Genomic DNA, 24,625 nt, shown 5'->3' with positions numbered 1-24,625 from the left:
TGAATTCCACACTGTCGTTTTCTAGCTAGCTTTGTTTTTGAGATTGGTTCATGGCGATATATATAGATGTAACCCATACACTTATAACTTTTGTAGAGGGTTAACGTTGCATCAGCATCATTAGGTTCTTCTCCTTGTCTATAGAATTTCTCTAGGGTGTATACTCTATAACCCAACAATTCCTCAGGAAGTTATGTGTGTCTTTACCAGATAATAGTCTGAGATTTCTGAGGCCCTTGTGGTTCCTGATTCTCTGTGTATGACCTGTTTTTTCCCTGTGGGAATTTTCAGGGTTTTTATCTTATCAGTGTTTTGAAATTTCAGTTACCTTTTTTTTTGTTGTGGTTCTACTTTCATATGTTTTGCTAAGCACTTTCAGTCTTGACCCTAGTGTTGCTTAGTCTGGGAAACTTTTCTTAATCATTACTTGAATAATCTCTTCTCTTTGCTTTTCTTGTTTTTTCTAGAATATCTCCTAGTTGGATGTTTTACCCTAGAGTGATCCTACAACTATCTTAGTTTTATTCTCTCCTATGTTGAGTCTCTTTTTCGTTGCTGGGAGTAAGGAGAATCCTACTTTTTGGGTGCTTTCCCAACTTAATTTTTTAACCTTTTATTAGAAAACATTTTAGTTCATAAGAGGACTTTTTTAAAATCTGAAAATTAAAAAAAAAAGTCTCATTCTTGTTTCATGAGTGTAGTGTTCTTCTCTAGAGGATTTTTTTCCTACTCTGCACTGTTTTTTTTGTTTTTGACTCCTTTTTGTTTCTTTCTGACTTAATGTGTGTTTCATACTGTATGTTTTCTTTTAATGTCTAGTGATCTTTGGATGTCATCTACTCATGTTTGTTTGGAAGCCTTGGGTGAATGGATGGGAAATGTCATTTGGTAGGCCCCTCTGTAGGGTGACCTGACCATTTTTTTCAGTATTCCTGTGTATAAGTAATCTGTAAGTACTCTCTCTCTGGGGCTATTAAATTTCCTCAGCAGTAGAGCTATTTATTGCCTGCCTGAGGTTTATAAGATTTCTGGAAGTTGAGTTGGACAAAAAGGCTGAGGATTTTAGCATTCATAGCTTAAATCTCTCGTTTTCAGTAAAGCTTATTAAGCTGGCTCTCTACTAAATCTCTAAATCCAGAACCTTTATAGTTCAGACTTTTCAAAGTAAACCTCCAGTCTTTTGCCATGTGTTATAGTTTTAATACATGTGTGCAAAAACTTATTTAAAAAATCTTGCTGTGAGACGTGAAGTCTGTGTCCCCTCCACTTGAATCTGAACTGGATTTAGTGATGTGCTTGTAACAGAATGGAGCACTGGTGACACAGAAAAGGCCTTGTAGTTTCTGCCTGGTTCACTTGGGACATTCCTTCTGGGGAAATGCAGGTGCCATGTAAGAAGTCTGACTACCTACCCCAAGATAGTCAAACTGGTGAAACCACATTTAGGTCTGGGGACAGTTCCAACTGAATTCCTAGCCAGCAGCTCCTATCAACTTCCAATCATTAAATGAGTTTTCAAGTGACTGTCTCCCCAGCCAATATCTGTGTGCAGTAATAAGAGAAACCCCAAGTGGGAGTTGCCCAGTTGATCCCTTAGAATTAATGAGCCAATATTATTATTATTATTAACTAAAGCCCTTATTCAAATTCTTTATTTTTTACCTAATGTCTTTTCTCCGTTCCACAATCCCATTTGGATATACTACATTACCCTTTCCCTTAATAACCATCATGTCCCCTTAAACTCCTTCAGGCTATGAGAGTTGCTCAAGCTTTGTTTTTTATGACCTTGACAATTTTGAAGAGTACTGGTCAGATATTTCATAGACTGTCTTATTGGGATTTGTCCAGTTCTTTCCTCATGATTAGATTGGAGTTTTGGGGCTTGGGGAAGAAGACCACAGAGATAAAGTGCTATTTTATCACATTATATCAAGAGAACATACTGTGAACATGGTTATGACTATTGATGTTGACCTTGATCCCCTGGTTGAGATAGTGTGTGTCAGGTTTCTCCAGTGTAAAGTTACTCTTTTTTCCCCCTTTTCATTTTTTGGTCTTTGAAGAGGAAGTGTCTCTGTCCAGTCCACACTTAAGGGGTGGGAAGTTGTGGTCCACCTATTAGAGTGTGGAGTATCTACGTAAATTATTTGTAATTCTTCTGTATCGAAGATTTGTTTGTTCTCTCCCATTTATTCACTTATTCAATTATTTATTAGTATGGACTCATGGATAGTAATTTTATACTTTGGGTTATAAACCAAAACCACTTTATTTTGTTGCGCACATTATTCTAGCTTTGTCTGTTAAAAAAAAATGTGCTTGATAGGGCAAATGCGGTGAATTAATTCTGTTGTTTCTATTTTTTCCCCTTTGTTAGTTCCTGTAGTTTTTACTTACTTATTACGGTGTTACTTAGTTTGTTACTTAGTTTATCACTACAGTTAAATTTTCTTTGTGACTTATATGTTATCTTTTAAACTGGATTTCCCCCCTAATTTGACCTAAACTTCTATTAATTTCTTTTCAACAGTATCTTTTTTATTACATTTGTTACCCTTTTCATTTGTTCTTTTATGTTAAGCGTTGCTGGCTCTCTGTTGTGAGTGGGGTTTTTACATGTGGTATCAGCGTGTAAGTAGATGGGTTTTGTTTTATGTTCCTGTTTTGAGAATTCTTTTTTTTTTTAATAAGTGAATTTATATTTATTAATATGATATGTCTTTGTTCTGAGCTATCTTATATTGTTTGCTTTCTCTTTTTAATGTTTGACAATTTCAAATATTTTACAGTCTTGGGCATATTTTTTCTTTATGTGACAGACATTTTATAATCTCTGTATTTCTCTAATGGTTACTTTTTAATTGTATAGTGAGCTGAAATTCTCTCTTAATAATATCTGAAAATATTAGAAAAACTTCTAATATTTCCAATTTCATCTTCTACCATTGATTTTGATTAATTACTTCTCAGTTAATGTAGTGCCCTTGCTAATAAGGGTGTGTTGTCTGAGTATAGTAGGTATCTCAGTTGTAAAATAGGAATATTAATAGTACTAACTTTACTAAAGTGTTATTTGATATAAACGATTTAGTGAACATCAATGTCTTAATATAAAACCTGGCATACAGAACTCACAAAAAACGATTCTTGTTGCTACCTATATTACCTTTTTCTTCAAAAGAACAACATATTAGTCTTAAGAAACTCTTGGGAAAAATTTTGTCTGTAGGCCTGAGGCATCCCTGCCACCACCTCATCCTTTTCATAGGGAGCAGATGGGACTGACAGGTTGTGCTATTCTTAAGGTTTGCCAATGGCCATGTGCCCCCTTTAAGAGATACTGTGCCAACTGTCAAAAGGAGAGGGGAGATTTTGCAATATATGAATATCCTTTGTTGAAATTTTATAATTTGCTCTGTCTAAAGATTTTTGGTTAAAGGTATTTTTGGGTACTGTTTGCTTTTTTGATATTTGTTTTTCTAAAGGTAGAATTTAAATGAGTTAATGTCTGTGAAGCATTTAAAACAATAGTGCTTTCCACAGAATGAGTGCTGTGGAAGTACTTGCTTATTCCTCAGGGCCTCAAATAAGATAAAAGTGTATTATAATTACTTGTAATAATGAGTCTCTGGAGCAAAAACTAATTGAAATAGTAAGGTGAGAGGACCATTAACCCTCTCAGATTAGTCACCTAGTTGTCTCTGAAAGGCCTTGGTATCTGATCAAACCTCTCTGTGGTCTGCCCTGTCATGCTGTTAAGACAGCTAAAGATTCTTACCTTTGGCCATAGTGCTGGTAAAAGTGAGAGTAGTATCTGACATTTGTAATTATGAGGAAATAAAGGGAGAATGAAATTGTTTAGGTGTTTTTTTCTCTACAGGTGCAGCAATTTAAATTTCATTACAATCAAAACTATCCAAGTCTGCTTGTCAGGAAGAAGGGATCCTAATTTGGTAGAATGTAGAGAGATAGCTTTAAATTAGTATTTAAAAATTTGGTTATGAAAAATTTCAGACATGCATATAGGTAGAAATAATACTATATATATTGAGCCTCCATGTATCTATCACCCTACTTCAACAATTATTGCCATAGACCCAGCTGAGATAGAAGTTCTAAATCGTGGTAAACTCCCAGAACACTATTGGTCTAACAGCAACCATTTTCATTTTTGTATATTTTCTTTTACATGTGCAAATTTTACATTATTAAATCAGAGTATGCATATTTCTGTTTTTGTTCTGTTACCGTTTTTTTGATAAGTACTATTCACAATAATCATTTTAGCGGGGATCAGAAGTTGTTTTATGTCCCTCAACTTCCCTTCATTGTTTATTTGCCCCTTTTCCTATATTCTATTCTTTATATATATCATTAAATTAAATGATTTAGTGAACATTGATGTCTTAATATGTGGCACAGAGAACTCACAAAAAACTATTCCCTATATTCTCTGCTTTAGCTTGGAAAGGCCCTTGATACTTTTATGTTGCAGTAGACACAAAGGTGATTGATCTTCATTTCCATATACCTAGAAACAATAGAGATCTTCTAATATAGAGGTGTTTTTTTTAAAAAATCATTGGGTGGGGCTGGGTGGAACTGCATGTAAACAAACTCCAATTTTTAACTTGATTGCATTCTTTATCTCAGCATCTGTCTTGCCAATGGGTTTCAGCCCCCAGGAAGTTTGCTATGGATTCAATGTGACCAAAGAAATGACTAGAATGTTCTTGGGGTGAAAGGTTTATACCCAACTTTATTTCCACGGTGGCAGGTCAGTCACTAAAATCCTGTTCACTCAGAGCGAGTCAGCATGCAGCAAGCCGGTCTCTACCTCTGGGCCCCTCTGCCTGCACAGCCGTCCTCTGGGCCTCTCTGCCCGCACAGTCATCCCACACAGCCATCCTCTGGGCCTCTGTCCTCAGCGCTGACACCACTCCAGCCTCTGCTCTGCTCTCCTGCAGCCTTGCAGCTGTGTCACCTTGTCACCCAGAGTGCTGGGCGGAGCTCTTTATATAGAGTCAACAGCCATGTATTGCTCACACATGTGTAGTGAGCTAGCCAACCAGGGACAGGTGAGAATCCTGGCCACAGGAACTTTCATTTTATCCACAGCATCCCTAATAAAATAACAGTCTTTTTAAAAAAATGTCTTAATGTTAACCAGACATTTGTCTTTTCATCTGTTGATTGCAGATCTACCCTCCAGAACAAATGATTAAACTTTTTCTTCTTTAAAAAGGATTCAGTATTCACTATCAGCCCTATTAGGACTTAAAACTTCCTCTCTAGTTTGAGCAATCCAGACTTCTTCAAATGTTCTTCATACATGTGTTTTTTCTTTTTGAGCTGCCTGCCATTATCATTCTTCTGCTTAGGATATATATATATATATATATATATATATATATATATATATATATATATATATTAGTTTATTCAGTGTCCCTCTTAAAATGTTCTTAGAACTTTATGTTTGATGAGTCAGAGTACTGAACGTTCTATTATTCTAGACTGTTGCGTTTGTACTTTCTAGCTTTAATGAACTTGAGCTAGGAACCCTGGATTCAACCATTTTCAGTTGTAGTAGGCTTCCTGTAATGTGAGCATTATCAAATGCATACTACTTACAGCAAGCCAGCTACTTTATTTGGTGCTCATTTGCTCATTTAGTCCTTCATTCCACAAATACGGAGTATTTACTGTGTGCCATGCAGTCATTTCAGTCATTTTGGACAAGATAGAGGTAGTCTCTTTTCTTGTGGAGCTTATATTCTCGTTGAGGTAAAAAAGTAAATGAAAAATAATTTCAGCATGTTGTGAGTAAACTAAAACAGGGAAGTGAGCTGTGATGGTATTTAGAGAATACTTTAGATTGAATAGTCAGGAAAGGTCTTTTCTGAGTTGACAGGTTGAGATCTAACTGTCAGGAAGGAGCCAGCCATGCAACTCGGAAGGTAGAGAGAAGAGAGTGATTCCAAGAAGAGAAAACAGTAAAAATAAAAGTGCAGAGATGGGGAACAGGCTTGACCTTGAGGGAATAGAAATGGCTGCTGTAGCTAGAGAGCAGTAAGTGGTAATGGAAGAATTAGAGGAAGTAGGTTGAAGAACTGAACAGGTCATATCAGGGAGGCTATATTGTACTTCCTTTAAATTCAGTGGGCAGCCAAGAGTGACATGAGTTCATTAGGTTTAAGAAAGAGCACTCTGGAGAATGGACTATAGAGAGGCAAAAGTGACAGCAGGGCCAATAGTTAGGAGGTTATTGTTGTAGTGTAGGCAAAAGATGAAGACTCAACTGGGATGGGCCAGCTATAGCTGGAGAAATATGGAGTGATATATCTGGAGATAGAATTGACAGGATTTGCTAATGAAATGAATTGTATTTGTGAGACAAAGCAGAGTCAAGGCTCTGACATAGATATATTTTTGTTCATGTGAGGAAATGGAGATTTGTTTCAACTCTGGAGAAAAAAGTGTGGCATGCTTTTAATATTTACTATGTTGTGTGTTGGTGGTGATTAAAGGGATGGTCTCTGGAGCCAGACAGCCTGAGTTAAAATAGCTCTGCCAGCTACTTTGGACAAGTTATTCAGCCATTCTTTGACTCAGTGCCCTCATCTATAAAATGAGGACAATAAGACCTACCTTACAAGGTTGATGGAAAGATTAAATGTGTTGATTGATATAGACAACATTAATAGAGGTTCCAGTGCCTGGTTATATTAAAAAACTTACATAAATAATAGCTTTTATTATTTTATAATGTTTTAGATTTTTACAGGTTTTCTTTAGTATTTGCTGTTCTAAACATTAAGTCAGTCCCAAATTTTTTTGTAGCTGAGACCAGTGCCATTCTGATTGAGCTTTTGTATGAAACCTTTTCCTGTCTCTCTGCAAGCTTATAGGCTCTTATCACTATCTCTAGTGTTCTGAAATTTTGTGTAATATGCCTTTGTAAGTGTCTGTTTTCATCCATTGTGCATAGCACAGGGTAGGTCTTTTGAGTCAAGATGAATTTCATGCCCATCAGTTTGGAGAAGTTTAGATTATTTTAAAAAATAATTTCTTCAATTTTCTGTGTTGTCTTTCTCCTGTTTTTTAGGCTCTTGAGCCTCCTGGACTGATCCTCTCCTGTTTTACCATCTCTGTCCTGTTCTCTAATTTCTGGGAGTTTCCTTCAGTTTTTATCTTCCCAGCTTTCTCTTCTATGATTATGTTTTTACTTTACAGAAGCTCTTGTGTTCTCTGATTGCTCTATTTTTCCTTTAAATAAAATCCTGTTATTTCATGTTTTCAAAATCTCCTGTTATCTTAAAGGAATTTGCTTGCTTCCTTCCTCCCTTCTTTCCTTACATTTTCTTTTCCCAACCTCGTCCCTTTCTCTTCCAGGCTGCCCTTTTCTGCTTGGTTTGGCACCTGTTCCTTATATTAGGGGAATTCTATGTTTGACCATGGGCTGTCTGTTTATATTTAAAATGGGTGTTGAACAGATGATTGGAAGCTCAGTGTCTGTCCATGGGATTTATTGGCTTGTGGGGCTCACTGCAGGGCAATTGGGCTGACCTATTTCTTTTAGAAACCTCCAATATTGGTACATTTACATCTTTCCTGTAGTGCTAGTAAGATTCTAAAGAGTGTAATGACTCATTTTATCTTTTGTTTAGAATGTGTAAGTTTGATTGCCAGCATTTTTGGAACCAAGTATCAGAAAAAGGCTAGTATATCAAACAACAAATATGTGAACTTTCACTAAACTTTATGTTTTAAGTCTAGTTTCCAGCCTTCATCTTTGACTGGTATTCACCATTTCCAAAAGTCCTCTTGGGCACTTTTTTAACCTTTTGAGGTTAAGGTGTGGTATTCATTGATTCAGATACCCTGAACCAGAGAGGAGAATTCTGGAGAGGCCAACTACTTATTCAGCTGACTTTTAGTCCTCCTGTTTTTAGTTCCAGTTTCACCTTCACTTACAGATGTACCACTGAAACGTAAGCCTTTTGGGGGCAGTCTGCAGTTTAAGCTAGTTTGCTTCTTTCTTCCCCCACAGCTGGCTTAGGTTTTAACTCAGTATTCCACTAAGTCACAGTCTGACTTCTGCTTAGTTGCCATTGTCTCCACTCCCGTTAATTTTTTTATTTTTATGGATTTAAAAAGTCCCTGTCATAGTTCAGTGGGATATCAGAATGGAAGAGAAACAAATGCTTATGTTCAGTTCTTCATCTTTTATCTGGAAGTCCTTTATATGAATCATTAAATATTTTAGTTTGTTCAGAGATAAGCTTCGATCAGATAAAACTAGGTAGGTAGTCCTCATCCCTGATGGCTGTTGTTTTTTTATGTTTTTGCTATCAGAAAGTTCTTTGAGAATGTGATATTTCAAACTTTCTCTGAGAAAAAAATGTATATAATATATACATGCAGTATTTTGTGTGTATTATATTTTTAGAATTTGTATTCTGTCAGTCAAAGGTTGTCTACTGAAGTGTTATTCCTTTCTTTTTGTGAACAATTATTCTTCAGGCAGATTGTGCCTAGCACCATGGAGAAGCATTGGCTTCTTTTGCACAGAATGCAGAATTTAAACTTACTGGAGAGATAACCATGCCAAATTAGTGATCCTTCTTTAAAAAAAATAGATTAAATCCAAACTGGGAAAATAATAAAAATATAATAAAAAGCAAGCTTAGTTCTGCTTAAAGGTAAGTTTCAGTAAGAAGATTGCTTTTGGTCTGAGTAAAAAGTTGAAATTAAAATTTGGTTCCAGCATATATGTTTAGAATGGTATTTATGCCATTTAGTATAGGGCTTGTCTTAAAGCAGTATATAGTTAATTACCTTATGTGTAAGAGACACACAGGAAAGCAGAAAGATAATTTTGATTGGAGTGAGTTGTAAGATTTCATGTAAGAGGATATGCTTGATGTGAGCTTTTCTTTTGAATTGGAGGAGAGCATTTTGGGAGCCTTGGGCAACAAGCCTACATAACTCCTGTAACTTTCATTCAGAAATCAAGAAATCTGGTTAAAATCCTTGAATCCTTACTTAGCCTGTTTCACATTAGTCAGGTATTATATATGAAATATGAGTGTGTCAGTGGTACTATTCTGTCCATTCTGAACTGTATATTGGTCATACTTAAAAAATGAAAAATCCACTTTCAAGGAGGTAGGAGTAGCCAGTTCTCTCATCCTCAGCTCTTTTGCTTAAACCAGAATTTCTCTCCCCTTTGGGAGACTGTTCCTTATTACCGCTGCCTCTCAGTACTGACTTAAGGGAGACACAGTGCATTCACTTTACCTGTAGTGCCCTCTCTAGATCATGGGCTTGAGACTTTTCATCCTTAATTTGACATAAGATAATTGAACATCTCTTACTGTTCTGAAATTCTATGTTTACAGAGTCTGATCAGTAACTGAATTATTAACTGCTGCCAACAGCTATAAGATTATATGATTTTGTTCTATTCCCTTCATGTGTTTATTGGGGGGTAAAAAAAGCCTTTGTCAAAAAATCAAAAAAAATCCCCTCTAGGGATCCATTTGATTTAAGGAGTAGTGATGATTTTGAGTGACCCAAAGGGGGATTTAGAAAAAAAGGGGACCTGAAATTCAGTTTTGCAAGTGTGTTAATTATCTGGTGATGAGTCACGTTAGTATTTTTTGGATGTGCACATTTGCTTGTTTTGTCCTTATTTTGAACATTGTAGTAATATTTCAAATTGAGTATTTGAACAACCCTAGAAGTTTCTTGTAACTGAATTTTCTTGTTACAGGTAAAGGTTGCCCACCCTCCACTCTCACTCCCTTCCAGAATGGGTTTATAAGCAAACTCACAGGTACCAGAGTTTATGTGGAGGCTTATTCTAGAGAGGAATGTAAATTACAGGTATCTGTATAAACTTAGGGCCACTAGAAATTTTTTTTCCAGATATATTCTTAGTGAAAAGCAGAATTGTTCTCATTTGGGTTTGCGCTTGCTCAGGCAAGAAGGGAATGGTTCATCTTGAGTTCCCAAATCCATGATTGTGAGATAAGTAAATAGATAATGGACCTCTCAGTGGGCAATAATGTTATTCTTAGGATTTCAGTTCTTGTACTTGGTTCCTTGAAATGCTCATGTACACACGCACACACACACTAACCACACCCAAATAATTTGTGCTTTTACCCTTCTTTTGGTCTTTGTACATGATGACTAATTTCCTTCTCCCATTTTCATCTTTTAGGTCTCAACTTAGATTAATTCCTTTGGAAAATGTTTATACATAAGGCTATATTTGTTGCCTTTTCTTGCCATATCCCATTGTCCCTGTATCAGCAGTGTGCCTTCATAACATGTGCACTGGTCTTTATCTTCTACCAGACCATAAGTAACTGTAGAGAAGGGAGCATTTATTCTCAGTACCTAATACAATGCTTGGCATGTAGTAGGCATTCAGAAAATACTTAAATGAGTGACTGACTATTGTACTATATTGTTATATGTACTTTAAAAATAATTGAACAAAGTTAAAGTATTTCTTTGACCGATACATTAAAGGTATGTTTATTGCTGCATTTTATGCACTGATTCTTTTCTTTTTAAATTCTTATAATATTAAAAAAAATTTTATTTCTTTTTAAATTCTTATAATATTAAAAAAAATTTTTATTAAGGTATTATTGATATACAATCTTATGAAGGTTTCACATGAAAAGCAATATGGTTACTACATTCACCCATATTATCAAGTCCCCCCACCCCCACCCCATTGCAGTCACTGTCCATCAGCGTAGTAAGGTGCCACAGAGTCACTACTTGTCTTCTCTGTGCTACACTGTCTTCCTAATGACACCCGCCACACCATGTATCATAATATCTCTTAATCCCCTTCTCCCTCCCTCCCCACCTGCCCTCCCCCACCCCTCCCCTTTGGTAACCACTAGTCCCTTCTTGGAGTCTGTGAGTCTGCTGCTGTTTTGTTTCTTCAGTTTTGCTTTGTTGTTATACTCCACAAATGAGGGAAATCTTTGGTACTTGTCTTTCTCCGCCTGGCTTATTTCACTGAGCATAATACTTCTAGCTCCCTCCATGGTGTTGCAAATGGTAGGATTTGTTTGTTTCTTACGGCTGAATAGTATTCCATTGTGTATATGTACCACCTCTTCTTTATCCATTCATCTACTGATGGACACTTAGGTTGCTTCCGTATCTTGGCTATTGTAAATAGTGCTGTGATAAACATAGGGGTGCATATGTCTTTTTGAATCTGAGAACTTGTCTTGTTTGGGTAAATTAATTCTGGGTCAAATGGTATTTCTATTTTTAGTTTTTTGAGGAACCTCCATGTTGCTTTCCACAATGGTTGAACTAGTTTACATTCCCACCAGCAGTCTAGAGAGTTCCCTTTGCTCCACATCCTTGCCAGCATTTGTTGTTCTTAGTCTTTTCTATGCTGGCCATTCTAACTGTTGTGAGGTGATATCTTGTTGTGGTTTTAATTTGCATTTCCCTGATAGTTAACGATGTGGAGTATCTTTTCATGTGCCTGTTGGCCATCTGAATTTCTTCTTTGGAGAACTGTCTGTTGATATCCTCTGCCCATTATTTAAGCAGGTTATTTGCTTTTTGGGTGTTGAGGCATTTGAGTTCTTTATATATTTTGGATATTAACCCCTTGTTGGATATGTCATTTACAAATATATTCTCCCATACCGTAGGATGCCTTTTTGTTCTGCTGGTGGTTTACTTTGCTGTACAGAAGCCTTCAGTTTGATGTAGTACCATATTTTCTTTTTTGCTTTTGTTGCCCTTGCCTCAGGAGTTGTGTTCAGGAAAAAGTTGCTCATGTTTATATTCAGTAGATTTTTGTCTATGTTGTCTTTTCTAAGAACTTTATGATTTCATGACTTACATTCAGGTCTTTGATCCATTTCGAGTTTACTTTTGTGTGCGGGGTTAGACAATAATCCAGTTTCATTCTTTTACATGTAGCTGTCCAGTTTTGCCAACACAAGTTTTTGAAGAGACTGTCATTTCCCCATTGTATATCCATGGCTCCTTTATCGTATATTAATTGACCATATATGCTTGGGTTTATATCTGGGCTCTGTAGTCTGTTCCATTGGTCTATGGGTCTGTTCTTGTGCCAGTACCAAATTGTCTTGATTACTGTGGCTTTGTAGTAGAGCTTGAAGTTGGGGAGCGTAATTCCCCCAGGTTTATTCTTCCTTCTCAGGATTTCTTTGGCTATTCAGGTTCTTTTGCGGTTCCATATCAATTTTAGAACTATTTTCTCTAGTTCGTTGAAGAATGCTGTTGGTATTTTGATAGGCATTGCATTGAATCTGTAGATTGCTTTAGGCAGGATGGCCATTTTGACAATATTAATTCTTTCAATCCATGAGCATGGGGTGTATTTCCATTTATTGCTATCTTCTTTAATTTCTCTCATGAGTGTCTTGTAGTTTTCAGGGTATAGGTCTTTCACTTCCTTCATTAGGTTTATTCCTAGGTATTTACTCTTTTTGATATAATTGTGAATGAAATTGTTTTCCTGATTTCTCTTTCTGCTATTTATTTCATTGTTAGTGTATAGGAATGAACAGATTTCTGAGTATTAATTTTGTATCCTGCACCTCTGCTGAATTCAGATATTAGATCTAGTAGTTTTGGAGTGGATTCTTTAGGGTTTTTCATGTACAATATCATGTGATCTTATGCACTGATTATAAATGAAAAATTTTAGACTCATCCCAGAATTAAATGCTATATAATATATTAAGACATGTGAAGCCTAAGCAAGTTTTAAAATGTGAGTGATTATAGTGATTTAAGCAAATTGCTCAAAGTAAATAAAAAAGACAATCATTAATCCCCAATTTTTCCAGGTATTAGAACTGAATTGAAAATATCATTACTTGCATTCTTATTCATAGTACAATTACTGTGTACCATTGGCTGAGAACATAAACAATAACATTATGCTGCTGTGGGTTCAGTAATGTATTTTCCCCAAGAAGGCAGTGGAAAAAAAAATGTGTAGGGAACATCATTTATTCAGTCTTTAGATTGTGCTTGCCATGCATATATTCTCAGACTTGTAAAACTTGTTAGGTCCATAGAACTTCTCTTTATTGTTTTTCATCTTTAAAAAGGGAAATTATTTTTAATATAGGGATTGACACTGGCTTCCTCACACTGTCAGTATGTCAAATGGACTCGTGAGAGATGCTAAGGAAGGATAGAATTTTCACTTCCTCATTAGTGTTCTTTGTAGAGTCACATTTAGGTTTACATCAGTTATATTGATTTCCATATAATCTAGCTTTAACAGAACTTTTTTAAAAGATGAGCAAGTGACTGTAAAAAATTCCTATCAAAAAATCAAATTGAATATAATAAATCACATATAAGGATACAACATAAAAAATATTAGGACTGTTAATCCCTTGATAGGCTCTTATTATTGGGGGAAACTATTGATATAATCAGATCTGAAATACCAAACTCTCAAAAACACCTGAGGTTGTCAAAGAGGATTATTTGAAATATGGATCAATATTTACTGTTACTGAAACTGTACCTTGCCTAAGTGTACAGTGTGTATTGATACATAGCTAAATGATAGCACATGAAATCATAAATTAGTAAGGCTCTCATGATAAAAACTAACATTTTTTTTTTGTTTGGAGATATTTGATAAAGCCATACAACATTCAGTATAGTACTTCACAAAATTTAATTTTATTTTATTATAAATGTTTACAAGTCCCTTTGAAGTTTCTGGTTGAATAATAAAAGACATAAGCCATACCACTGGGGAAACCCTTATTTTTCTGCTTTGGTCAAAAATGACTGAAATAATACAAGGAATGTATAGCAAAAAACTAAAATACATTCCTTTGTCATCAAATGCCTTTGAAATATGCAGAGTAAACATTGCTGATTTGAAGACACTGGTATCAAAGCAGTTACACACTGTGGAAGATTTGCTTTAAGATTGATTGAAGTATGGGTTTTTATAAAATACATTCCCCATAGTATTTGCTAAGTTGTGTTTCAGTAATAAATAGTGTTCTTGGTGAATGAATAGTAAAAGCAAAGAAATGCTAGACAAATGGATATTTTCAATAGTAAATAAATGGCTTCTATAAGAAAGACCTTTTTAGAAGAAAAATCATAGTCATTTACGGTGAAAATCTTTCATTGCATCATTCATAGGCAAATTACTTCTACGAAGAAATTGAACCATGAGTTTACAAATAACTGTTAGGGTATCATCCATGTAGTTCGTTTTATTAAAACAAGGTCTTTGGCTTTAAAATGTAGTGATAATAAGTAAGATGAGAAGTGACCAAGAAAGTACATTTTACCACATAGGGACTTGCTGATTATCTCATAGCAAAGTTCTTTGCTTTTCAAGATTTATGGAGCTTTGGAGTTTCTGATTCCTCAGCAGTATGCTGATATTTTTGGATAAAAGAAAATACAACCCCAATCTTCCCATGCAAAATAAAGGTTACATAGTAAGTAAGTAATTATTTTAAAGAAAGTAGTATTAGCAAAAGAGCATTTGGGAAATAAATATTTGGAAATGGTTTGTTTTGAGATTTTTGTTGGAGGAAACAGGATCATTTATGTAAACTCTAATATGCATACTTAAAGCTTTTGGGAATTTTGATACCCATTTTACAAAAACTCATATATATGCACCAATATTCAAAATCACATTTTTATAATTAAAAATAAGCTCAAATATTCATTGATAGTGGAATAAATAAAAATTGTGATACAAGAAAGTATACAGTGACACACAGTACGTAAACTACAGATCTCTGTGTAAATGTGGATGAATCTCAGATTAATGTTGAGCCTAAAACAAGTACTAGAGTAATACATACTGTACTTTATATGAATGTAAAGTGTCAAATATAAAGCTAAATAATCACATGAAATAGTTAAACTACATAGGATACTAATTAGAAAATTCAGGTTAATAGGCTTCAGTGGTCTTGATAATGTTTCTGAAACTGTATGGTGGGTACATGGGTGTTTCTTTTACTGTTTAGCTATATGTATAAACATTACATAAGTTCTTCTATGCATGACTGCATGATGTTTACTGCATGATTTAAAAAAAATTAAATCCTTGTGGAACAGCCCCAACTTTAAAATGAAGTCAATTTGAAACTTCAAAAAAATTACCAGTTTACAAGAGAATGCAAATCCTGATATAGCCAATAAGTGTGCTTCGTGATCTAAGCTCAGTCAGGTACTCATTTCTTGGGCTTCCAGTCTTGAGCCAAGTGACTTTCAGAATGAAAACAGAAGTAGGAATCATTGCAGTGATGATCAGCAGTACGCGCAGCCAGGCTGTTTTGGTGTAACTTTGATAGTGTGTGGCTCCCTTGTTTCCTGGTGGTTTTCCAAGCTAGACTTCTAGGCTCCCTTTGATTCTTAGGGTCCCTAATAGCTTTCCATAGAAGACCCCTCCTTTCTTCCCTCCTTTTTATTCCTAAATTAAAGTCAAATTTGGAAATAGGAATTTCTAAACTCTTTTCTAAAATCTTGTAAATGAGGAGTTCTTGTGAATTTGAACCTACTAAAATGTAAAACAGCAACTTAATGGCAACTTAATTCCTTCAGGAATGATGGAATGACATTTTTTTTTCATAATTGGTAGATGGGATTGAAAAGTGGTTTGATAAATATAATTGACAATTCATTTTCAGTTGCATTTATGTGTTTTTATGAGTTGTCTTTTCAGGTGAAATTGTCCCAAGAATCTAAATTAAAATGTACTTTCAAATTATTGTATCATAGCATTAAAAATAGGCATATTCTGTTATTGCTGTCAATACAAAATAGAATTTTGATTATCTTTTTATATATTAAAAATAATATGTATTTGAATGAAAAATAATTTTTATGTGTTAAAAATCCCTAGATCCAATGGAAGGCAGTTGAGTGTCTCTCAAAATTTGGTTCTTCGGTCACCAGCATGCTTTTTTTTTTGAAGATATTTATCCAAGATCTAATGAAAAAAGAATCTGTGTATGCAACTATGGAATCTGAATTTTGAGATAATAGCAAAATATTTTGCTGTGTTAGTATGTTTCAAATACTCTTATAAGCACTATACATTCATTCTTCACTGCAACCCTGTGACGTGTACTATTACTTTATATATATATATGTATTATACATACATATATATGTGTGTGTATTATACATACACACGTATATAATATACATATATTATACTCTTGTTGTTATTCCTATTTGACAGAGGAGAGATTTGAGATACAAATGACTAAGCATCTTACTTAAGGTCACACAGCTAACCAGTGTTAGGCCCACGGTTGTATGTAGGAAACATACTAGAGCATTCTCATGCTTTGGAGAACCAATACTCTAGTCCGAGTAATTTGAAATTGGAAAAGCTTTATTCTAAAATAATAAAGTTAGGAGGGAGTGGTGCATAGTAGTACTTGACAGTTCTGCCTATGAGTTTTAAGTCTTTGTCAGCCAGCACTGAGAAAGAGTTGTCTTATTGCTAATTCATGGATCATAAAACTCAGCAATATTACATTCTTTAACACATCAGTAAAGTTACATTTATTTCAAAGAGAATCCAAGTAACGGATTTCAGTCCATCTAAGTAAGGTCTGTTTTCAATATAAAGTAAGACCTTGATAAAAATCATGTGTGTGTAGAATGGAGATTTTATATTTTAATTGGATTTTGGGATTGTCTTCAGGATCACTGCAGGGGAAATCTTGATTACAATATTTATTTCTGGAAGTCTTTAAAAAATATATTAGCATACTTTTTTTAACCACAATATACTGAACAAGATGTTGTACCATTCAGAATATTTTCATTGTTCAGTCTTATATATTGAAACCTAGAGTTATCTTATAAATTGAATTTAAAAAAATGTAATTAGATTTTGTTTCTTGATTTTCGTTTCTCCTAGAATAGTGATTCTCAACTTGCTACACATAGGAATTGCCAGAGGTTTTAAACAAAACCGCAACGGATATATGGGTCCCCTTCCTAGAGATTCTCATTTAGATGTGGTCTGATAATTCTATGTGCTAGGATTGAGAAACTACTGTTCTAGAAGAAGGATGTACAGGGAAATCTTGGTTTCCTTTTTGTTGTTCTAGTTAATTCAGATAATACTGAAAAAGATACTTGAGGTAGGAATTAATCGAAGATTAGATGGAATATTGTAGATAAATGCCCTATCAAATTTAAACATATAACACCTACATTTTTTTTTCTTTCAGCTTCTTTACTAAACATGGGTGCATTTTTGGATAAACCTAAAACTGAGAAACATAATGCTCATGGTGCTGGGAATGGTTTACGTTATGGCCTGAGCAGCATGCAAGGATGGAGAGTGGAAATGGAAGATGCACACACGGCTGTTGTAGGTATTCCTCATGGCTTGGAAGACTGGTCATTTTTTGCAGTTTATGATGGCCATGCTGGATCCCGAGTAGCAAATTACTGCTCAGCACATTTATTAGAACACATCACTAATAACGAAGACTTCAGAGCAGCTGGAAAATCAGGATCTGCTGTTGAGCCTTCAGTGGAAAATGTCAAGAATGGTATCAGAACTGGGTTTTTGAAAATTGACGAATACATGCGTAACTTTTCAGACCTCAGAAATGGAATGGACAGGAGTGGGTCAACTGCCGTGGGAGTTATGATTTCACCTAAGCATGTCTACTTTATCAACTGTGGTGATTCACGTGCTGTTCTGTATAGGAATGGACAAGTCTGCTTTTCTACCCAGGATCACAAACCTTGCAATCCAAGGGAGAAGGAGCGAATCCAAAATGCAGGAGGCAGCGTAATGATACAACGTGTTAATGGTTCATTAGCAGTGTCTCGTGCTTTGGGGGACTATGATTACAAGTGTGTTGATGGCAAGGGCCCAACAGAACAACTTGTTTCCCCAGAGCCTGAGGTTTATGAAATTTTAAGAGCAGAAGAGGATGAATTTATCATCTTGGCTTGTGATGGGATCTGGGATGTTATGAGTAATGAGGAGCTCTGTGAATTTGTTAAATCTAGGCTTGAGGTTTCTGATGACCTGGAAAATGTGTGCAATTGGGTAGTGGACACTTGTTTACATAAGGTATGTAAGTCTTTTTTTGTAATTAAAATAATTCTAAAAGTTACGGTAAGTAAATTAAGCAAACTTTAAATTTTTAAACTTTAGTATTTTCATTAGAGAAAACTGGTATATTTTTAAATTATTTTCTTCACCAAAAAGGAACCCCCTTTTCTTTCTTTCTTCCTTCCTTTCTTTCTTTCTTTCTTTCTCCAACCTTCTTTACCTCAACACTCTAATTTGAAAATTGACTTTAGTAAATTTGTGGCATTTGTTGTCATTTAAGCACTTTATGGCTTGTTGCTATGGCACGGACAAAAAGAATTGCTACTTTTGATTCCAGTTCTCAACACTGGCAGCAGCTCTTATGCCTGATTATGAAGCAGTTTGATAATTCTGTACTAGACATAAAAGATCAAGAGCCACATAAAATATTGGAAGATACATTAGAAACCTAGGCTAAGTTTTATAATTTAGTTCTGAGCCTCCTAGCAGCTAATATAAAAAACTGAAGGAAAAGTATGTGTGTTACATATTTTTTACTGTCTAGTAAGAGAAGCTTTTCCTAGCAGTAAACTCTAAAAGGAATTTACATGTGATGCATAAGTAGTATATGACATAGTGGATAATATCTTACTTTTGTAAAAGGTATAAAAATTCTTTTCCTATAGATATTTTTATTATCACTGATTATAAAACCAGAGGCTAATATAAAATGTAATCCTGATAGGAATCCCTGTAGGACTCTAAAGTTTAATTTAGATTTGTAATATTCTGTGAATCTTAACTTGATACAGTAATAGGAAGAAAAAATTCAAACCAGCAGATAATTAGCAATTCCCTTGAATGTCTTTAAAATAGCAGTTCCAAGTGAAGTTTTCAGTGTGTCTATAGCAATCAATTAAAATTTCAGTTACTTGACTTGTCCCTAAAATATGCAAGTATTCTGTTACCAAGGCAAAAAACTAAACTTTGGTTATTTAAAAGAAAGATTTTGACTTATTTATTCTAAGTTAGAACCTTTTGTATTCCCACCATGTAAGCTGCTGTGGAAGGTACAGGCATAGCCAAAAAGTTTTTCAAGAGGGAGTTCTGAGTCTACGAAAGTGACTAGGTTTTGGTGAAGCATCTACTTCTTTTCCATAGAGTGAGAGGAGAGAACTTCAAAAAGAGAAAATGTAAAGGTCTGGGTTTCCAGTTGGCAGCTTTTTTCTGAAAGGGTTTAATGATGGTATTGTTAGCTATTCTGATTTATTTTTTTAAGCACACTGAATCCTTTTTACTTCTCTGGATGAGTTAAGTACAGAAGTATTGGTGGCTGGCATTGATCGAATAGTAAATGGCAGTAAAATTGTCATTTCTCCTTGAACTCTTAATGGAGGGATTCCGACCTGCAGTTCTTGGGGTTATAGTAAGCGTATATATTTTGCCTGACTAGCAAATGAAAACAGCATTTTCTCCAATTATAAAGAACAGTTTATACTCATTACTGGAAAAAAAAAATGATGTGAAGAAGCACTAAAAAATTTTGCCACTTCCCCAAGTCAGCTACTTTCATCTTGGCATATATCTTTCCAGTCTTTTTTGCTTGCCTGCATATGTGTGTATTTTTATAAAAATGAGATAATTATTTTTATTATTCTATAATTTGCTTTTTCATTTAACAGTGTATCATAGATCTCCATATTTATAAGTGTTGCTCGAAATAATTTCTAATGGTTGCATAGCATTCTATTGAAAGAATGACATGCAGTTTTGAGAGAATAGCCAAAAATCTATTAGGTCTGTAATTTGAAATAAAGGAAGTTTGTATTGTAGATAAACTTCATTCTCTGTTCCACTGAAAGGTTGTTCGTTTTCAGGAATTTCAGCCCCACTCTTCTAAATGGGGTTTAAATGATTCTGGTGGCATATTTCACTTGATAGCTTTTATCAGTTTTAAAGTGATTAAATATTCTGTTGATGGTATCAAAAGACTCTAGGCAGATTCCTAGAATCTCAGAAGTGATACATGATAATAGAAACAAGAGGTCGGAACTTATGATTCATTCAATTTTAGTGGGAGTCAACCATCATAGTTCCTTTGAATGAAGCTGCATTCAAATTGAAATCAGTTTTGAGAAGCTTAATTAGCTCATTTATATTAAAATTACGAATTTTTTGAACCACTGCACGTTGCTTACAGAATACTGTAAACCTCTTACTTATTTCTTTTTTTCCAACTCCAAAATTTTGTCATTCCACTTGTTTGTATTATAAAACCCAGGGCTAACAATATCATAAAACAATGATTGATTTGAGTTTAGATTGAAAGTTTGAGTATAAAATTTTAAATCCATGGAAAGCACTTAGCCCAGTGCTTGGCACTTAGTAATTGCTCTGCAGGTATGACCTGCTTTGAAAGGACAGATTAGAGTTGTTCCAGTTTTTAAGTAGATGTTTCCCTGATAATAGATTTAAATGAAGTGTAAATATTTTCTAACACTTGTTATGCCCTTTATAAGCACTTCTGTATGTTAACTCATGAAATCTTGGAAGATCATGATAATAATCTCAATAGTGTTAAAAGTAAATTACTCAAATGTAAATTAATGCTTTCTGTGAGCCAAATGCTATTCTAAGCACTTTACACATATTTTAATTCATTTACTTTTCACAACCATAAAAGGTAGTTAGCATTATTGTTAATGATGACAGTCATTTTACAAGGTGCCATTTAGCAATATGAAGCTGTAAGCATTCGATGACTCTGGTCAGGTATTATCCTATTTACATATTTAGCTCTAGGGGAGGATGGCTCCTAAGAAAGCAGCCTTCCCATTTTATTGCCAGTGCTAGCATTCACTGTATTTAAGCTAATTTCAGGTTGCATAGAATATGTAACTGCTATTTGCATAGCCTTTCATAACTTATAAATCACACTCATTTTATTTATCCTCATAGTAACCTTCTCAAGTGAACAAAATAAAAAATTGTTTCCAATTTATAAGTAAGGAAAATGAGGTTAAAAGAATGCTGTAAGTCATACATATTTGATGAGCACTGAAGCTGAGGCTAGAAATCCAAGCTTTTGGACTCAAGTTTATTATGTTTGTTACCATGTTATCTCAGAGGGTTTAATGAAAAAAAATTACCCAAGGGAAACATTAAGACTTTTCTTTTTTCAATAATTGTAAGAGTCATTAAAAAATTTTTTTTAATAAACACAAAGATGTTTGAAGTAAAGTTACTAATTTTTAAGTCCCTCCTTTCCAGTCTCATCTCCTAGCATAATCACTTCTCACAGTTCATTATATATCCTTTCAAATAGTTCCCTGTGTTTATTCATACAAATATGTGGAAGTATAAAAATTAGATCTTCTTTCCTTTTTTCTTTTATGCTTATTACAGAAGTGGATCATACCATACATGTTGTTTTGCCACTTGCTTTGTTTTTCTTAAATCATTGAAGTCAGTATTCCTTTATTGTTCTTTTACAATACTATTTGATTTCCTTAAGTCCAGCTTATTTGGCACCTATTAGAAGTTTGTTTATCTTAAAACATGAAGTATAGTACCTGTTTCTTGGTAACATGGAAGGAGATTAATGACTGATTTTCCAAAGGCAGTATTATTTTAGATTACTGATGCAATATGGAAAATAGACTTGTATACCCCTGAAAATAATTGTTTAGCTCTAAACTTAGGGGTTTTTCAATTATAGTTTCCATTATAGGTAATACAGAAGCAGACATGGATAGTATTAGAGTAGGGTGTGGTTGGGTATTTTGAGGTATGGAAGAGGACTGGTTTTGAAAGTTCAGTATGTGCAGTGTAGAGATTCTCAAACTTTGTTGGTTTGTGGTGCCAACACAGTATCTAGTAATTTTTTCACAGTGCTACTTAGCCATATCAATACTTAAGTTACAAGTTAGATCCAACTTAATGAGTATATGTCTTTACAAAAAAATACTGAAATAGTGTGTCTTAGTTTTTAAAAAAACTACAGTTACCTACTAGTAGTATGGGTGCACCTGTAGGACATTGCACAACTGAAATCCTGGACTCACTGGGCACTGCCACCCTCATTTCCTGGATCACACTGATTTTTGTGGGAACTTTGCTTTTTATCACAGCAACCTTGAAAACCCCAGCTTTAAAAAGACAGTATGTCATTGAGAGGCGTGAAGCATTATCTAACGTTAAAACTATGAACTACCTCGAGCTAGTTTGTGGGGTGTTCACATGTTGAGTACTGCTGTCTTTCCTCTCATTGAACCTAACTGTGAGTGCACTGTGGCATCCTGGGACTTCCTGGTGCACCATTTGAGAACCATGGATTTGGTATTAGGATGCAGTATTTGAAGCCAAACTGGGTTTTAAGTTATGCTGTGCCACTTAATACGAATTTGGACAGAGCCTTGGTTTCTTCATCTTTATATACAGTATTTCCTCATGGATTTGTTGAAAGTAAAGCTTTTGGCACATGCCTGAACAGTATCTGGTTTATAGACTTCAATACATTTTAGTTTTGTTGATTGTTAGGAAGTGAAGAGGTAAGTTTCTGTGAGGGAAATAGGCTCAAGGTAATGGTGAGAGAAGTGAGTATTCTTGAAAGGAAGTAATCGTAGACTTTGTCTTTCACGGATAGTTGAAATTTGGTCTATTCCTTAAGCTTGGCTGTTTTTTGAAGTATATGTAAATGAGATAATTATATGAGTGTCAGATTAAAAGTTTTTGATTTAAAAAATGGGGAATATCTATCTGTGGTTCACTTATCAGATGTTTGTTTACTAACCTTGGCAATATAGAGATTCTGTTCACAACCTATTTTATATGCTGTGTTAAGACTTGATCCGGGACACTTACTTGTAACTAGGAAGGGTTCAACTTTAAAACTAACAATACCAAATTATTTTCTCTTAAATTTGAATATCCTTATTTATATAGGGGTGCTGGCTTACTTTGACCTACCTATTTGCTATATTAATGCTCCAATTAATTAGACTATAATTGCTGTCTGTTTTCAAAATCAAGAAGTAAAAAGTTACTAAAATAATCAGTTTTATATATCTGGCTAATTGCTTTTAGTTGTCTAGGCCTGGATTTTTTTTTGTTTTTTGTTTTTTTAATTTTATTGTGTTTCTTTTTGGATTTAATGACAAATTTATACTGATTATTGCAAGGATGATTCATCTCTTGAAAACTGAAGAAGCATAAGGAAGGATGTTTTTAAGTGCTGTTTAAAATTTACTGAAATATACTCTGTGTTTAGGGGAAATTCATCTTTCTGTTGAATAGAAATAGAAGACACATTGAACTCATACATGCTGAGGTGTAAATGTAAATTATTTCCTTTAAATATCTTTGGGTATTTCAGCTTCTTGAAACTATCTTTTCAGTTAATTTTCCAACTGATTGGGTGGGTGTTTTATAACTTATAAAAACCTAGTGGAAATTTTAGGTAGATAAATGAGGAATGGCTAAACAGTGCTCATGCTATTGTAACCAAAATAGAAAATGGTTAGAAGAAATTAGATTTCTAAAAATGTAAGGTGTTAATTCTGTTTATTCATAAAATTGCTTTTAAAAATCATTAATATTCAAGTGATGCTTGATTCTTGAATATCTATGGTATAAAGTTTTTGCCTGACCTGAACTTATTATATGGTAAATATTGATTCCCGTGTAATGTATTGACTCCCTTTTTTGCTGTTTGGAACTATTCTGTGTGTGTGATATTTTTTCATACAGTCATATCAGTATATCTGTTAAGTCATTATAGAAGTTTTGGTTTTATTAAGAAATGAAATTAGTTTGGTTCAATTTGGAAATCCTGATTTTTTTTTTCCAGATACTGAGGATCTGATTAAATACTCATGATGGTTCTTCCTACTTAAACTTGGAGAGTCTGTGGAGAGAGTGATTCTTTTTGAAGCCTTCTTAAGACCTGACCTCCACTACCTTCAAACTTTGCTCCATTGAGTTTTAGGAGGTGGTAGCGGTTCATCAAGGCCTGCCTGTCTTTTTGGCTGTGTCATGTGGGTTCTGCAAAAGTTGGCAAGGCTAAACCAAACAATGCCTGCCTACATTCTGACCATAAGGACTAAAAAATCTAGAATGGGTGTAACCTTGGCTTTTTTCCACTTGGGTTGGGAAATCCCACTATCAGACAAAATAGCCTACCACCTCCATTGACTTAGCTCTTGAGAACAGTGAATAGAAAAAAAAAAGTTGAAAAAAATCACTATCTCAAGAAAAATTTCATTCTAAGAAACTCAAAGTAATACACCTATAGGATAAGTAATGAGAAAGAGTTTTAAATTTATTTCTCATAATCTCATGGTAGTAGACTAGTATATATTCTGTGCTTCCTTGTAATATAGATCATTTGCCTGTGATGGTGTTACTGAAAAGGCAGTGATAAAATTTGTCCTTAAATGAGCAGTTTTAGCTGTTCTCTACAGACCCTGACACTAATTCTAGTTCTGTATAACAGTCTGATACCTTCTTCAAAAGTTCCTA

At 34.5% G+C, this 24,625-nt stretch overlaps 1 protein-coding gene across 3 annotated transcripts in view; it reads left to right on the top strand.

Annotated features, from left to right (window-relative positions):
• Positions 1-24,625, top strand: part of PPM1B (protein phosphatase, Mg2+/Mn2+ dependent 1B) — a 79,660-nt gene that overhangs the window by 29,267 nt on the left and 25,768 nt on the right. For all 3 annotated transcript variants that reach the window (XM_036925623.2, XM_036925624.2, XM_036925621.2), the window contains exon 2: positions 17,286-18,145. In XM_036925623.2, the coding sequence (XP_036781518.1) occupies positions 17,300-18,145 (846 nt within the window). In that variant the 5' untranslated portion in view covers positions 17,286-17,299. The remainder of the gene's footprint in view (positions 1-17,285; positions 18,146-24,625) is intronic.

The sequence above is a fragment of the Manis pentadactyla genome, chromosome 2 (genome assembly GCF_030020395.1).
Source record: "Manis pentadactyla isolate mManPen7 chromosome 2, mManPen7.hap1, whole genome shotgun sequence".
In the NCBI taxonomy this organism is placed as follows: domain Eukaryota; kingdom Metazoa; phylum Chordata; class Mammalia; order Pholidota; family Manidae; genus Manis; species Manis pentadactyla.
The sequence above is the reverse complement of the archived record's forward strand: the minus strand, read 5'-3'. Positions and strand labels throughout refer to the sequence as shown.